This window comes from Nanorana parkeri, unplaced genomic scaffold (genome assembly GCF_000935625.1).
Source record: "Nanorana parkeri isolate BGI_ZX_2015 unplaced genomic scaffold, ASM93562v1 scaffold995, whole genome shotgun sequence".
NCBI classification, from domain to species: domain Eukaryota; kingdom Metazoa; phylum Chordata; class Amphibia; order Anura; family Dicroglossidae; genus Nanorana; species Nanorana parkeri.
The window spans coordinates 274,583-293,000 of NW_017307263.1; the positions used below are offsets into that span (position 1 = coordinate 274,583).

Consider the following 18,418-nt stretch of genomic DNA (forward strand, 5'->3'; position numbering starts at 1 on the left):
TCAGTGTGCGTTGCATTAGGCAGCCCATCCATAATAAATGGGCTGAAAAAAAAGTCCTGCGCAATTTCTTACGATGAAAAGCAGTGCAATGTACAAACTGTGTCGTAGTGCACTATAACACAGGTATGTTGCAGGACACTGTAGATATTAGGGCGAATTTATTTTGCATTGACAACACATCCACAGTGTCATTACCATACATTGCAGTAACACACATTATAATATGGGTCATGGTACACATTATGGTGTGAATGAGCCCTTACACATAAATTATCATGCATGCATTTGAAGGAAAAAATATATATTGGATCTAGGCTCACCCAAGATCCTTCCTATGCTATCGTTACTATTACATAGATGTTAGGTATTACATAGATGTTTTCTCAGTCTAGGTTATCACATTTTTCCTCTGTTATAATGCCTATGTTGAATAAAAGATTTGACCTACGTTTAGTGGTTACTACTTATTCTCTACCATTACCTAATCCAAAATGTCAGCCATTCCAGTCTTCTGCCGCTACATTTGTTTATCCATTTTTTCATTCTAAAAAAATTTCTGAACAATACTAAGTTTCCACTTTTAAGCTAGCTTTCATGTTTCTCAGTGATGTATACCTCATATCTTGGCACCCTTGTATGTATGACTTTCCTCCTTGGATCATATCTTTTTTTACTTGTTCTTTTTAGTCATACTCAGCGCCATTTGCTCCTCTATTACACGTCTCATTCATTTGGTCTGCTCTCTTCCCCTAATTACCTTTACTATCAATGCTTAATTTTGTCAAATAATGAACCCCATGCATGTGGGCATCCACAACCCTGACCTTTTCCCTCCCCCTTTAGAGTTTTTGCTTAAGTTATGGTTGATTCTCGCGTTCTCCCATATTACGGACATCTTCTTTGGTGTTCCGTTCTATTCCAGCTCCCATACACAGCATTTCTTCTGGAATGGTCTCCAGCTCTTCACTCTGCAAAGCCTGTGTAATAAGTGCAAGTTCTTCACAAAGAGTCTCATAACGATATCCAACTCGAATATCAGGTACATTGGTTCTCCTTATATCATTCCCCTCTGGACCTTCACGCGCATAATTGGGGCCCAGCCAGTAACTTTTTACCTGTTAAATAAAAGAGGTAAAGTAAATGGTAGCCCTTAGGTACTTATATATCATAAGGGCTCTCAAAATGAGTTTCTTGCCACAGCAGTTATGAATAAATATTACCCAACTTGCTCAAATGTTTTCTGGAGAATTAAAAAAAAAGATATAAAACATTGCTAACTGCAGCTAGATGAATTATATTTCATAAGGGGGCTATAGAGCTGACAACTTTGGGTGGTAGTCATCAACAGATGTAAGACATCAGTGCATCCACAAGTAAAATACCATATATGTTTGGCTGACCTTTTGATCTGATGTTAAAAATTGTGCAAAGTGGAACCACTAGGAGCAATCTGCAATACACAGCACCCAAGAAGTTCTCTGTACTGGAAGTATAGAGAACCCACAGAAAAGCGTAGAAATCACTGGTGTGTTGGAAAGATTGGGACACATTGGTGCCCAGGAAGTTTCCCTGGTGAAGCGAGGTGATGAAAGACCAGTTGGATTCTATACAGAACTTCTGAGCCTGAATGAAGGCATTAGAAACTTTTAGATCCAAGATGGGGCGAATTTTTCTTTTTGGTTTGGGAACCGTGAACAGGTTAAAAATCCTTAAAACTGTTCTGCCTCAGGAAATGAGTCAATGGCACCCTGTTCTAGAAAACCCACTAGGACTGCCTGCTAATTTGTGCAGTGACACAGTAAGGTTGGAAGTGATGAACCTGGGAGGGGGCTGGGAGCCAAACTCTAGCTTGTAGCCCCTGGAAAACACCTCTGGCAAACAAGCATCTGAGATGCAGACTATCTTGGTGCATCGGGGGCGTCTTCAATTAGGATGGTGGTCACTTTGTTAAGACACGACACTGCCGAATCCACAGAGGTAGCAGCCCACAAATGGATACAAGACTAATAAGCACCTGGGGGAATGAACCTTCTCTCTCAGTGCTTCCAGTCTCCAGAAAACTTGAAGCAGAGGGTGCATCACAAACGTCTTGGCAATTAGGAGCTTTAAAGGTGTCCAGACTAGGAACAGCACTAGTTGAAGTGACAGTAGGCATATTGTGTAGATCAAATGATACAAACCCCCCAAAAATCAATTTTCATTCCAAGTGGTAACGTAACAAAATTGCCAAGGGGGGTGAATTCGTTGTCTATACTCGAGCATAAATATAAATCTAGTACGTTTAGAGCAGTGACTACTTTACAATACACACGGGGACTAAAATAACTAATGTATCCAGGACAACAAAGGACTGGTACTACTACAATACACTAGTACATTTTAGTTTTTGGGTTTAGATATGCACAGGTACATTGTCACTGTGCCCATGAAAAGCAAAGTGACAATGTCTCTACAAAGGGCATCCCCTGACCCCATATAATCACTTTACCTGCACTCCTTCTCAGCACTTTGTGGTGATGTGATTTCTTGGTCATGTCACAATGCCCAATGCATGGATGCTAGGCCTGGGAATTGTCACAGGAGAGGAGGCCACATGCACCCTGTTACCCGGAAGTACAGGGTATTGTTGCCACCTGTAGAAGAACAAGGGTCTGCGAGGTAACACAGATAAGGTGAGTATAATGGGGGTTGGGGGATACCCTTTGCAGAGACACTGTGACTTTGCCCTGCATGCGTAAAGTGACAGTGCCTCATTGGATCAGCAAGACAGCCAAGCGATTAACATTGTCAATAGGACACCTTAGCAATCTCAGCTTTCATATTCTTATAGGGCAGATTATATTTAAATTGATCTGTAACACCTGTTTGTAAAACTTTTCCCATGAAAAAAAAATCTTTTATATATCAGGAGTAGATGATGTGATGCAAGATTATATCACCTTGTGAGGAAAGCCACTCATTAAAACACTGTTTCTTGCCAGCTCACACATATCACATGAGCTCAGTTTCCACACTTGGGTTGCGATGCTGTATTCTTCCATCAGAGGCTCCTGTAACATAAGAATAAACATAAGAAGGCATTTACTGAGGATTAAGTTACACGTTCAATTTTCATTGTCTGCAATCGTGAGACTTAAAAATGAATTTACTGCCAATGATAAAAAAAATCTCATGTGTTAAATCTCATGAAAACCTTACAGCTATGAATGTTGTATTATTCTAGAAAATCTATACATGCTGTGCACAACAGTACCTTTGTGAAATGGAATTGCAGAGGGTCATCTGTGGAGAGTGATACCATAAGTCCACGTGATAAGAAATCAGGGAGGGGATTCCTGTGATAGCTTAGAAACAGACTGTTATTGCTTAAAGGAGACATAGCAATGCCGATCTGTGCCAGGTAGTACAAATACTGCAATACCGGGGCCTGCAGCAAGAGAAATAGATGCATATAAGCTTAAAGGTGAACAAGTGATAGGAGGACAAGCTTTCAACAAGGAACTATAAATAAAAAGCCTAATTCTATACAATTATAATGGACACCATTTGTGCAGCCATTCCTCGCTTCTGTCTGTGGGGAAAATTTGTCAACAGGTTTCATTGTAATTTTAACTATTTATTTATTGAAATGTTCATTTTGATTGCTTCCCAGCTGATAAAGGCATGTAATATAGTACGTTCCCTATTGATGAGGATCATTTTACTGAGCTTTAATCCCAAATGTTTTCACTGCGCATGGTAAAATAATCTTTATGGTATTTATTTACAAAAGAAATGTATTTTTGACAATTTGAAAAGAAAAAAATAATGTAATCTTATTTATAAAATTTAAATATACATTTTTTTTTATTTACCAAAATATACATAATTTTGCCTTAAAGGAGAACAATGGAGTTAGGGCTTTTCCTCACGGTGTAAATTAGAGGACACAAACTAGCGTCCTCCCGTGACCCAAAGCTCAGTATACCGTGAGCTACAGCTCGCGGTATAGTGAGACGCCGCAGCCGGGACGGATCCCGACTTTACTGCCGGGATCCACCCAGCTGCGGGGTTGATAGCTGGCTCTGCCTATCTAGAGGCAAAGCCAGCTGCACCCGCCCCCTCCCCCGTCCGTTCCGCCAGTCAGCGCTGGAGGAACGGACAGGGGAGGGGGGGAATCCCTGCAGGGAGCCGTGAGTGACAGTCACGGCTCTCTACAGGGATAGATTGAGAAGTGAGCGAGCGACGGTATGTGTCCGCTCACTTCACGATCTATTGAGCCGACCTGTGACAGATTTATTGTCACACATTGGCTAGAACTATGAGGCTGAGTAATTTTCACTCGCCTCATAGTTCTCCTTTAATCTTCCATAAAGTGAACTGCAAATGTCTCCTTTGAACTTTTTTCCAGCTTAAAATGAGTCCCTTTCAAAACTGCCTATCACTTTTTATGATAAATTGGTGGTTAGGACTGCTTTTACAATCAACAAACTATCAAAGTATATGTACCTAATTGGCAAAGATCTAGTAAGTTGCTTTTTGACAACTCTATTTAGGATGGAAAACAGTTGTGCATGTTTTAGCTGAAAAATAATCTGTATTTAACTGAAAAATCCACTGGCTCATTAATATTCTTTTTTTTTAAACTTCACTTCACAGGCTTTACTGCAAAATCATTATGATTGCTTAGTCCTGCGCCTAAAGCGGACCTTTACTCAGATCTTTAAAAAAACAACAAACACACCTTTTGAAATGTTTAGTAATTACAATCTACAAACATATACTTCTAGATAATTGCAGACTTTGTATTTATTCTTTGCATACCTTTTCTTTCCCAGTCTTCTGGCAGTAGCCATGGTAACTAAGGGCAAAATACTAGCTCTCCATCTACTTCCTGAAAATCTGGCACACGTGACTAGGACATGTGACCATGCACTAGGACATGTGACCATGCACATCATCTCAGGGCCTTTCCCTGAGATCTCATTAGATTACAGATGAGATTGTCCAGCAATGCTCAGCTGATGTAACCTTCCCAGGATGCAAATCTTTCACACATTACAAAGTTTGTGCCAGAAGGGACCAGGAAGTAGATGAACTCTATTTGTAAGTAAATGAAAAACAAGTTTGCTTAACTAATGAATGTAAGATGATTTTAAATCAGCATGTAGAGCTGCATGCTGATGTGATTTTTGTGAAAGGGGGTAAAGGTCTGCTTTAATAAAACATCACAAAACCTATGACTGTGGTGAAATGAAATTTTAGCAAATCAAGTCAAATGAAATTGCTTTTTCATTAAAGTCTATGCTACTATACTGTAATTAGAATAACCCTGAATTTACCTTAAATGTCTACTTTTCCTGAGGATGAGGAAACAACCTACTTATTTTTATATAATGTAACGCTGTTATAAGGCAAAGTCGAAATCCAAGTTTCTAGAGATGTATTTAACCTTTTAACATTATAATGCAACAAATCTGTTTGCAGAAATATTAAGAAGATTGATATGATCTGGGCCAACCTTTTAAGAGTTTGCAATCCCCAAAAGCTATGTAACAGAATACATTTAAGAAATACAATCCATTGGGGTCTATAAATGTTTTCACACAAGGTTCATACAACTTCCTCACAATATTCACACATTTTTCTAACCACATTCCACTGGAGAAATTTGTGCATCCTGGTTAAATGTTGTGTGAATCTTGTGTGAAAACATTTATAAATAAAGCACATTAAGATATAATAATTGTTCATTACCACATAAAATAAAATTAGGGGCTTAAAATCATTTCAGGCTAAATGTGAATGACAGGTTGTTACTGGAACAACTCAGTTTTCCAGCTGAAAGCCTATATTGGAAGCATCACCTTGCGGAGTAGAAGTCCATGTGAGATGTTCTGTGACAGCATGTATGCAGATACAAGGTGGTGAATAGGTCCAGCTTCTCCACAATGTGGTCTCAATACAAAAGTGTGAAACCCACGCTGCCTGTTGCCAAAAAAGGTAGAAAGAACAACGTTATATACATTATATCACATTTAATATCTCTGTTCATGCTCTCTAACCAATGTTTTTCAGGCAATGTTCTCATTAACAAGAATCAAACCTAATTTCATTGACTTGCAATTCACCTCTGAGTTTACTTAGAATTGACACTCCAGAAACAATTTCCTAACACAGGCCCCTCCCTCATTGCAAGTCATAGCCCTGTCCTCTTCAAGTAGTGTCAAAGCTCTGGCCCAGCTCTTCCACCCCTCCCCTCACCTCTCTAATAATCTTGTAACAGGCAGGGGAGGAATGAAGGGGACTAATACAGGATGTCACTTGAGTGAGACATTTGAGTCTGCTAGGGCTGCTGACATCACATCCAAGATGGTGGCACGACCCAGCATCAGTCTCTGTGCTTTTAGATGTCTACATAAGGTATACTTTTACAGGTACATAACACACCTAAAACATGCTAAATTATATAATCTTATGGGAAAATTGTTGTTGATATGAATGGTCTGGTGAGAGGATCTCTTTCAGGCAAATAAAGAGTGGGAGGATTACCTGCAAATTTACCCCACCTGAAGCACCTATAGGTTTTTCTGTTGATCATACCTATCTAGGTAGCATATTCTGATATCATAGCACTCTGTTAAGACTGTAGTGACAATAAGCAAACCACTTAGTAAAGTGGCCTGGATGATAATGCAGGGAAACTTACTTCCTGGTACCCCGAAAAGCCAGAATGTGGTATTCAGAAAACAGTGAGCACAAAAAGCCTTATTAATTAATAAAAATTAGCGTGCAGTAATGCATAAGGGCAGGAGTGAAATAACGTCTTGTGTCAATGTCAGGCAGTCTGGTTTTGTGTGTCTGATGATAATCTGATGATAATTTTTTGTAAGAGATTATCTACCCCGTTAGTAAATGATTACTACATACATCCTGCAGCCTTAGGGGTTGGGGTTACATTTACATGGTCACTCAACCAAGGTGAATCCTGATATAGCTGTAATTTATACATTATTTAAAAAAATTATATATATATATATATATATATTTATTCTTATTTGAATTATAACCTGCCAACACAAAAACTACCTTATGCCTTGAACTACCATTTCAAAGTGGGTGGAGATTGGTGGGGTAGATTGTGTTAGTATGTAAATTTGTATTTCTGTCACCAAGAGTATGTGTTGTTTTCCCTTCAGTGTCAAAAAAATAATTTTACTCTCTGCAAGAGGAAAAACTGTTTTTGCTTTGACTGATGGACAGCTGTAAAGAGAGATTAGGAGCTGACATTCAGATGGTAAAAAAACAATAAATGAGATCAATATCTTTCCTTTATAGTTCTTTGTCATCTGGGTCCTGTACCTGTTTGAATCTTTATTCAAACTGCTATCTCCCCTCCATTTCTTTGTCATGGCTTTAACTTTATTGGGGGTATTGTCACCCACCTTTGTGGGTGGACAGTATTTCTGGTGGAAACCTGATGGTATGATACAGATACTCGGTGTTCAAGTCCTAAAGACTGAGCAGATAATTTGGTTTGCTACAACGCCCCTTCCACTTTCCTTTTTTTCTTTTGTCTGTGCCTGTCAGCTCACCCAACAGACTTTTGATCACAGGCTTTGAGGAGCAATGCCCAGCTTGCTTTAAAGGGCATACCATGCCAATCACCCTAAGGGTGTGTCTAAGCAAAGAAATAGTAGGGCTCCAGAGACTAGGTACACCCATGCCAAGCAGCACGGGTGTAATTATGCCAAAGCTGCCTTTCGAAGACTACAAGGGGGCAGTTAAAAGATGGGTCGCCCTGTACATGGAGAAGAGGCAGTGATGACTGATGGAACTAACTCACAGAGGAACTGAAATGGGTAACTTTCTATCAAGATTGCTGGACACTGCCGTTACAGAGATACAAAGCAGACCTGAATTCAAATAGGACTTCACAAGTTTTATATATCAGCTCCTACACCAAACTGATTTAGCAGGAGTTCAGCTATTCATTAGGTTTAATTTGAGGTTCTGAGAACTCAGCAGATGCACATGGCAGCCCTTCTCTCATCAGTACATGTCACTATATGTGACACTTCTGTAAATTACACAGATATTAAGATTCCTGGTCCAGTCACTGTATACATGAACAAGGCATGGAACAATAAGAGAACAGTTGTGTTAAGTTAGATATTTACAAATACCTGCGCAAGTGGTTCAGAACGGTCATGTTGGCATACATGTAATACAAGTAATAGGAATAAGGCGGGTTATTATCATCCCTCCAGTTCTCAGGCAGAGGACTCTCCATATTAAATATATGATGTTCGGATTTTGATTCATCATCTACACTGTCAAATCCATCCACCTGATTAACATAAAAGAATATGTTAAGAAGATCTTCTGAAAATGGAATAAATATTTTATGCTTTAAACTTTCTTAGAGTTGTTGAAAAATGCAAATATTGCAGACCAGGCTGTCAATTGACATTGATAGGATCTGGGACAGACTATAACAAATTAGGTGATAACGCAGCTTACATAGTATTCAAAGTTATCCAGATCCTTCTCCATCATTGATTCCCCCCTACTCTGTTTGTGTTGCTTGCCTGTTTTTAGTCCCCAAGATCGTAACTTGACATTTGCCACTTAGTTCAAATATTTCTATAATGTTAATTTCAGACTAATATGAAGGAATAATATGATTTGGGACTTACTGTAAAGTAATTTTCTTAGAGAATTCAGGTACTTAAGTTATGCTGCTGCCTTCAAGAGATTGGACAATGACAAAACAATGTTGTAGGACAGCCCTTTGTAACCCGTATTCCAAGCATGCCTCAATTTTGTTAGCAAGTAGAAGTGGATCATAAGAACAGAGGGAATGTGTTTCGTAATGTACCCCAAGTGAAGGACTTCATGGTTAATAAAACATTTTGTTTTTCTTCATTATACATTACAAGACATATGATGAGTATTGAGGTACATTGGGAGGTGGTTTAACAGAACCTACAGAGCTACCTGAAGAACCCTATGATCGAAGCCGGCATGAATTGAGGCCTGAACATTCACCTGGGAAAATTAACGAAGGTGTGAACAGAAGACCAGGTATCTTCTGTTGTTTGTAAGCAAGGCAGTTCCCATATATGCATTTCAATTTAGCTGCTTCCTTGAACTCCAGTCTCAACTATTTTCTTGTAGTTAGTTTCCAAAACTGCTAATCTGTGGAACAATGCCTGCTGCTAAAAACCCCATGAAGTACTAACTGATCTGGTAGAGTGCGCTTTGACCTAAGAAGGAGGACCCTTGTTCTTGAGGTTATAAGTTTGAACGATGAGCTATCAAATTCACAGAGCTATAGTAGAATGAGAAGTAGGTTGTCCCCTACGGGACAAACACAATAGGAACAATTCCCAGCACACTTACAAGTTAACCAGTAAAAAAATTACACTGTAACAATTTGCTTAAAAAAGAGGTTTTAGTTGCACATATTTGCAAATATACATGGAAGCCACACTGCTTAGTCAAGGCCCCTCTCTGATGTGTGATCCCCAGCTCTAGGCTATGAGAGCAACACATAGCATAGCAATACATAGCAATGAATAAATTAAAAGCAGGTATGCCTGGAGGAAGCCCAATCCTCCTTAAAAGGTGCATGGACACACCAGAAGCCAGACACACACAGACTCCGAAGGAGAGGGGGTGAAAACAGGCTTACAACCCCTGCGTTCTGAGCCAGCTTTCATGCAATTTTGCCCATAAACTTAGACATATTAGCTGAGGATTCCTCCCTAAAGATCCAGAGGAAGAGCTGACCTCTGAAGGGGTTACGAAAGACTCAGAGTAGTGCCTGGATTAAGGCAGGGGGCAGTAATTTGGTGTATTGGTGTCAGGTTCTTTGGAGGGGACACCGCAAACACTAGATTTGCTATCAAGAGTGCAAGCTGGCCTCCCCCCCCCCCCCCCCCGGCCTACCATTGTCTACCATAAAAGGACAGAGAGAGAGACAGCAGTTCAGGCAACATAGAGGGGATCTATGCAGTAGCAGAACGGCCCAGAACCAAAGCCTGTGCCAGATTAAAAAACTATTAGAGCTCCTACTTCCTGCCAATTGCCGTATAATAGCCGGAGTTTAGTAAATGCAACCCCTTAGGTGGATCGAACTGAATGCACCAAACAGGCTGTCTGCAATACACGGGCCTAAGCCCTACTCATTGCAACTGAGGTCCAGTAAGGGTCGTGCCATATCCCTGCCTTCCCCACCCAAGGCACATCAGGAAATATAGAGGCAGAATCCAGGGAGCATGTTGCTCTCACCAGTCAGTGCCCCTCCAGTGGACATACCCCCTTAGTGGTCCACGGTGGCAGAGTTCAACCTGACAGGTGCATATGGCCTTGGACGTGTATAGCGCTCTACAGTTGATTCCACGGTAGGTACCTAGGTGAGCACCTAATACAGAGTCCACGGCAAAAGAGTACCCTGCTTCTGTTTCTCTTCCATGACAATGCAGAGGATCAACCAATCTGGAAAGCTGCAAAATGAGCCCCTTCTGGTTGTGCAGCAACTGAAGAAACTTAGTAGAAGAGTCCTGATAAAAACTAGTGTCCTACGAGAAAATCCTATAAATCTATAAGCCTAATAAGCAGAAGAGTTCTGTAGCAGGTCTTAAGGTCCACATGACTCACATGTTCTAGAAACAGGTGCAGTTCTGGATGACTAGCAGGATTCACAGTGGCTTCAAAAAGAGGCAGGAAAATGTTCTCCAAAATCTCCTGGAAATTATTAACCTGATTTTTACTTCGGAACACGTCACTGAAAGGGAGAGCAAAATGGAAAAGTAAATGTCACATAGTAATAAAACTCAACATTACATGATTCTGAAAACAGGTCCAAAAAAAGGAATAAAGCATAACTCGCTATAACCGATTAGACCGGGTTGAATTACTAGTAAGAGAGCTTTGCAAAAAGAATTTGAAACCTAGTTTAGTGAATGAGGTGAAGTTAAGTAAAAAAAAATCAGTTTCTAAAGAATACCTAATCATGTGCAAGGAAAATGTAAAATAAACAGGATTTTTGTTAGCATATAACTGAATGCATGCAGCAAGGCTTAACCTCATTCACTAAGCCAAGTTCAAATTCAATAAAAGTGAACATGCTCTATTCTTTAGTACATCAACCCCATAATTTATTAATGCATCACCTGTGTAAAGTGTCTATAGCGCACCTTGAAACGTAAATCTGTTTATAAACAGTCTAAACTGTTCCTACATCCTAAACCTACAGCCTTTTTCAGTAATAATTTGCAATCTGCTAATGCATTCGTATGCTACCATTAGTGGATTTGTTACACAATGTTGAGACCCAATAGCCATAGTGCTAATCACAGTTTAAAGCTAAACTGTGGGATCTGCAAATATTGTCAAAATGCAAGAGGGATGTGTATTCTTACTTGGATCTTGGTTTGCTCTATGTATTTCTTCTAGATCTGTGCAGTAATCTAGTGTGAAACTTTGCCTCTGTGCAGGGGTTCTCTGACCAGTTACTAATGTTCTCTCAACTTGTGCAGGGTGACTGGTCTTGTATCTGCTGCCTCCTGCAGTTTCCTGCAGGCAGTCTGTAGTGGGTGGTCCCTCCCACATCTATGCTGTCTACACAAGCTATGTGTAGCAGTGATGATGTCACTGCTAGTTTTACAAGGTTATAACTGGGTTTCTAAAGACATCTAGTACACACAAAGTAGATTTATATTCCTTTGAGGCTATTGAGGAGTATTTTTTTTGTGTGTAATCTATATTTATAATTTTTTTCCAAGAAAAGGTACAAACCATACGTATAAAAGCAATACAAAAAGTATTGCCGAGGAGTATTGTTAAAGGATAGTTTGTATACTTTAAAGAGAACCAGTCACAGCCATCCTTATGCGAAATGTGCTTCATGTCAACTGTCTGACAAAACACACTTTCTCCCAACTTCAGAGTGTGAAAAAAGTCAGGCATCTATTGCAGGTGAACCTGTTGGCTGTGAAAGCTAGCTGGCAGGTGAATTAAATCTCAAGCAAACAGAAACTACAGTTACAGTTATCTGGCACCTACTGATCCCCCTGGGTGCCGGATAACTGGGAGTTTACTGTATGTATGTATGTATGTATATATATATTTGCTAACTAAATCGGCAATTTTTACAGGACCTAGCTGCTGGCTTTTTTTCTCCCCATTCTTCTTTCTCGGCATGAGCTTTGGACCAGAAATGGTAGCATATTAAAATTGAGACTAGACATACTTTTGTAAGATGCCAACAAACACCACAAACAGAGAGAAACCATGCAAACTCCATACAAATTTATGAATTCATCACGATTTACTTATAATAAATGTTTTTCAGGATGAAGCACCAGCTTCAGTAATCTTTACAAGACAGGATGTATAAGAAGGACATAGCATAAAAATAGAAAATCAAATTATAGTAAGCATGAATTACTCACAAAAGTCGCGGGACTTGTATAAGCCATCGAACGTTGTTTGAGTGCACTTTATGATTGACAGCCCACTGAGCTAAACTGTCCCATTCTGTCCGAGATCGGCCATATATTGATAGACGCAGTTCTGCATTCTGATATTTGCTCTCCTCCAGGTCAAACATCACTTCCTGTAAATAGTTAAAATAGCTATCCTAAGAATCTGCCACAATGAAACAAGGCCTAATCTATACCAGGCCTCGTTACTGAAAGTTCATCAAATAAAGGATTCCTAGGGAAAACTGTTTTTACTGAGCTCACTTCTTAAAGTGACTCCTGTCACCGATTAGAAATACCTAAACTGGCCTCAAGAATCCAGGTACCATCAAGTGGCTGCATTAGCTTTACCATTAATATGGTGTCTCCAAATCCGAGGGAGATCTTGATTTGCTAATACTTTCTTAAAGTGACACTAAACTCAGGAGTTAAATCCTAAAAAAATACCTTAGGTGTTAACAGAAATATAGATTATTTGTGTATCACTCAGCTGCAGATCCTCAAATCATCTCTGAATTGGTGCTGACTCTGTCCTTCCTTCTGGAGGGTGGCTAATTTTGTTTTCCATGATCCCTGTGTGTGTTGTAAAGTAGTCAACACTCCAAGCTTGCTCCCATGATGGACTACAATCTCATGTTTAGCTTACTAATTTGTATTGAGATTGTAGTCCATCCCAGGAGTGAGCTTAGAGCGGTGGCTACTTTACAACACACAGGGACCCTGGGGGGATAGTCCAAACGGTCGCACGCCTTCTATACACTTCGCGATTATCATACGATCGTGGGATTTCCCGCGATTATCATACGATAATCGCGCAGTGTATGGGCACCTTAACATGTTCCTGCTGTGTGCTCATTTATCAAACAGTGTCTATACTAAGCAGTCACCCAGGTGAGACCAGTCAGCAGTTTGCCTGCAAAGTACTATGCAGGAGGGCAAAAGGACAGGGCAGGCTTAAGGTGCCCATACACCTTACGACCATCGCAAGACTTTTGTCTTGCGATGGTCGTATGCTTCTTGAAAGCCCGTACGATCTGCCCACCTTGGACAGGCAGATCGTACTTGCGATCATCGAAAGCCCGCCCCGCTGAGGAGCGGGCTTCCGATGACGGCAATGCAGCACTCATTGGACATGGAGCACTCCAGAGCACTGTCTTCCTATAATTATTTTGTGGTCACCACCACCATCTACCAGCAGCATACATTAGCACACAGCATAGACATACAGTATGTATCCCTGCTGTGTGCTAATGCAGTTTTGCACTGTCTCTTTAAAGACATAGTCCACGTTTTCTGAATTATTGCAAGGTGACAAAAGAAAAGTGAAATGCTAAAACACCATATTCCCTAGCCCCGCTCACTGGTGTTGTGTCCTCTCCTCCATGCACAGAGCTCTGCAGTGTTGACAGTACAGACTGCTCAGTGCAGGATTCCAATCACCCACGCTGACTGTTTTGCCCCTGAAACTGGAGTGACGGTCAGATGACCAACTGGGAATCATTTTTACATCCAGACCACTAGCCACTCATCAATATGATGAGTTTACACTTGGTGGCTGTCTGGACTAGCTTGTCCAAGCCCTGAAAACAAAGTGTAAATTTCAGGCAAAGGATGCATACATTCCTGTCATGGATATTAGATGTAGATAAGCGGTGTAACAGTTTGAGGAATTGTCTAAATAATGAGACAGAGGGTAGCTTTAAAATAAACTTTACTAAATAGATGCAGAGTGAAAATTGACAATGCCAACATAATGGCAAAGACACATGACTATAGCACAGAACAATATATAACAGACGATGGAACTATTGTAATTACAAGAGCTGCCTTGGAGCAGTTTTCCAATGAGGGCAGTAGGTGTCAGCATAGCGCAGTCTATGTGACGCTGAAAGAAACTCTTTAAACGCTTGAAGACCAGGTGTTTAGACCCCCTTCCTGGCCAGGCCATTTTCCAGTGTTCAGCGCTGCAGTACTTTGACTGACATTTAAAACGTCATGCAACGCTGTACTGAAATTAATTTTATACCATTTTTTGGGGACAGATAGAGCTTTCTTTTGGTGGTATTTAATCACCACTGGGGGTTTTATTTTTTACTATATTCATGAGAAATTACTGAAAATTTATTTTTACATTATGTAATAAAAGAACTAATATTACCCACTCTTTTGGTAAAATATAAAAGACGGGCTCATGTCGGGTAAATAGACACCAAACATGTCAAGTTTCAAAATACATACCTATTTTTTTTCCACTTAACTTTATTGCTATTACATAGGGGGCTAAGAAATCCCCCTATATGATAGCAAAAGATGTGACAGGTCCTCTTTATGGAGACATCAGGGGTCTCCAAGACCCCTAATGTCACCTAGGACCCCCAAAGAAGCTGATGAAGCAGAGACCTGCTTCATCAGCTTCTCTCCAGCATCTGAAGCTGGAGAGTGACACAAGAATGCGGAAGTGATGTATTATACATCACTTCCGCATTCTTACAGCGGAGAGGGGACCGGAGGGAGATCTTGTACTGACCTCTCTCTGATCTCCTGTGACAGAGGCACTATGCTGGTGCAGCATGACAACGGGAGGGGGGGGCACGGGCCAACCGCCCATACAAGCGATCCGCCGGCTCTATAGCCGGCGGATCTCTTGTATGTTAACAGGCACCGCTGCCTGTTTTTACATTGTCTGGATTTCCCGCTCGCATGCCGCAAGGCCCGTGCAAGTGGGCGTGGCTTATCTAGAGAGCTCCCGGCCGGCTGGGAGGTAGCAAAGGTAGGGGCCTGCAGCTCCCCGGCCTTGACACCCGAACGGGCCGGGCCAGAATTGGCCCGCGGGCCGTCGTTTGAGGACCCCTGCTATAGACTGATGAGGATGGGAATCAGGGAAGCTTATATTCCATTGGAGTGTTCAGGAGCCCAGGGGCTTCTGGGAACCAAGGGGATTGTGGAAGATCACTGGATTGTCAGAAAAGGAATTACATGCGCCTGCATCCACCCATGAAGAAGATGGGTAAAGAGGAACTCCATTAAAAAAGAGGAACTCCACTATAGAGCTACAGTTTGAGACTATCAGGGTTATTCACTAAAGGGTGAGGAGTTTGGAGAAGTCAGGAGAAGTGAACAATCTAGGACAACATAGCTGCACTGGAAAGTGAGCTGAATTGGATAATTTTTCCAAATCATCTATGTTGTCCTAAATTGTTCACTTCTGCTGCCTTCTCGCAACTCTTCACCCTTCTGTGAGTAACACTGTATGTTTTCTTTTTAAGACTGTATATTGCCTTTTAATGTAAGCAGAAATACAAGCGTTTTATTGAGATGTAGAGCAGGCTTTCTATTTTTATTGTTTGTTGCTTTGAGATACTGTTTGTCTGCAGCGTCCTCTGGAATCATGGATGTATTTGATGTTAGAAATAGTGGCTAATGTTAATGTTAATTACATTTTAGTTCATCTAATTGTGGAGATTATATAGATGGGTTTTTTGTACATCTTATGAATTTGATGACCACAGAGCTACATTTAGACTGGTATATTGCATTACTTAAAAAATACATTGTGCCCCAAAATGTGAGGTGGGAAATGGGTATTGGGTGGGTGGAAGATGAGTGGTTTACATTTTTCAATCAGGAGGGTTTTTACCAAATTGGACCTACGTGGGGCATATAATTTAGTTCGATTATAGGGAATGAGTGGAAAACTGGCTTTTGTACTCGATTTTGGCATTTTGAGTAGCTTGCGCAATGCCCTTTGGACTTTGTAATGCACCAGCCACATCCCAGCAGTCTGTTAATAATATTTTTAGGAACTTCTTGGACATTTTTGTGATTGTCCCAATGACATCCTTATCTTCTCTTCATCATTTAAAACTTATCATGTAGGGAAAGTATTGAAGAGATTTAGACAATATCAACTCTTTGCCAAAGCTGAAAAATTTGATGAGAAATCATCCATACAGTTTTTTGGGCTTAATATTTTCATTGATGGAACTGCGATGGATCACCAAAAAGTTTCAGCTGTTCGGGACTGGCCGGCACCCACCAATAACAAAGAGGTACAGAGTTTCATGGGATTTGCAAATTTTGAAGTGCCAATTCCAAGAAAGGGATGCATACAAACCTGGATTATATAAACTCAAGAACTTTCTAACAATAATGAAAGGACAATGGTTCCTTTAGTACAGTTGTCCATTAATTAAATCCCAACTCCCTGAAAGCAGCCCGTCTAGTAAAATACTCTTCTTTCTCCCAGTTCCAACATTCTTTAATGTGTGGCCCTGACCGGAGCCGCAACAATAATGTTCCCACTGGGTCATCTTCTTCAAGTGCAATTGCGGCCTGGTACTATTCGTTCTTATTGATGAGCCTTACTTATGACAGCCTCCAAGAATCCAGTGGCACATAGCTCACTGATAAAAATTAATGAGGCTGCAGTGTGCATGCGAAGTAAGAAGAGGAGCTAGTGGGAGTTTTTTTGTTGCAAAAGGTTGTGCAGCACCTGGGAGGGCGGCACAGTGAAGATCACTATAATGTGGACAAAGGTAAGTATTTTGCCATGCACGCTGCACTCAGGTCAGTGTGGGGATTCATTAAATGACAGTTATAATAAAGGTACAGTTGTCCATTAAAGTAAACCACTCTCTACTCATGATCCTGAATTTTTTCCCATCTGTGACCTGAGTCACCTCTAGACATAATTTATATAGCCACTTTCAGTATGACACAATCACTTAGATGTGGAATGTCATGGTAAAGATCCAGAATAAAAACTTTTGCCATGCTTTATAATAAGTTGTAGTTCAGAAAAAAATATTCATGCAATTTGCAATTTACCCTTGCAGTGCCCCCCGCCCCACCACCACCAACACCGCACGGGCTGAATAACTATTTTTGTTTAGGGCCATAGGAAAATGTACATTATTTACAATATTATATTAATTACAATATTCCTCAATACAATCTTCCTCAAGCAGCTGGCGCTTTTCTCTGCTCTCAGGGGACTGCTGGCCCTGCATTGTACATGGTGACTTTGGAGAGCTGCAATTAGTCGGGCAGCAAAAAGAACCAGCTGCAGGAGACCTGTCTTATGCAGGGCAGGAAACTTGCGGGAGTAAGGAACAAGGTATGAAGGGTCACCTTATTCTTTCCCCCCTAGAGAAAACAAGCATTTAAGCAGTGTGGGGAAGCTCCACTGCAAGGGTAATTTCTTTTGCTGCCAGAAGTTGGACTTTAAATGTATGTGCATAAATATACCCAGCTGCAGGAGACCTGTCTTATGCAAGGCAGGAAACTTGTATGAGTAAAAAACAAGGTATGAAGGATCACCTTATTCTTTCCCCCCTAGAGAAAACAAGCATTTAAGCAGTGTGGGGAAGCTCCACTGCAAGGGTAATTTCTTTTGCTGCCAGAAGTTGGACTTTAAATGTATGTGCATAAATATACCCAGCTGCAGGAGACCTGTCTTATGCAAGGCAGGAAACTTGTATGAGTAAAAAACAAGGTATGAAGGATCACCTTATTCTTTCCCCCCTAGAGAAAACAAGCATTTAAGCAGTGTGGGGAAGCTCCATTGCAAGGGTAATTTTATTTGCTGCCTGAAGTTGGACTTTAAATGTATGTGCATAAATATTACAAAATTCCAACTGGGAATTTACCATATAACCACAATACAATACCATTCTTTGTGTAAAGAGACACAATCTTTCTGAATCCTTACCTTAATGATGTGGGCAAAGTATTTTCCAGACACCTTGTTATCTATCTTGATGAAGATTTCCCTAAGAATAGATTCACCTATTGGGTTATATTTGGCATTGAACTTGTCAAAGCGATGGAAAGTATTTCTGTCCTATGGTGCAAAAATAAACAGAATTTAAGATAAAACAAGTATATAGATACTAAATATTTTATTATAAGATAAGCAAATGGATCAATTTATTTAATATGTGTGCAGG

At 40.5% G+C, this 18,418-nt stretch overlaps 1 protein-coding gene across 1 annotated transcript in view; it reads right to left on the bottom strand.

The window, feature by feature from the left end:
• Window positions 1-721: 721 nt before the first annotated feature.
• The window catches only part of AMPD2 (adenosine monophosphate deaminase 2), a 62,636-nt gene continuing 44,939 nt past the window's right edge, over window positions 722-18,418 (bottom strand). Inside the window, exons 11-18 of the mRNA XM_018566994.1 lie at window positions 18,181-18,312; window positions 12,441-12,604; window positions 10,645-10,771; window positions 8,166-8,329; window positions 5,847-5,967; window positions 3,254-3,427; window positions 2,940-3,050; window positions 722-1,115 (exon numbers count right to left, since the gene is read on the bottom strand). Coding sequence (XP_018422496.1) covers window positions 858-1,115; window positions 2,940-3,050; window positions 3,254-3,427; window positions 5,847-5,967; window positions 8,166-8,329; window positions 10,645-10,771; window positions 12,441-12,604; window positions 18,181-18,312 — 1,251 coding nt within the window. The 3' untranslated portion in view covers window positions 722-857. The remainder of the gene's footprint in view (window positions 1,116-2,939; window positions 3,051-3,253; window positions 3,428-5,846; window positions 5,968-8,165; window positions 8,330-10,644; window positions 10,772-12,440; window positions 12,605-18,180; window positions 18,313-18,418) is intronic.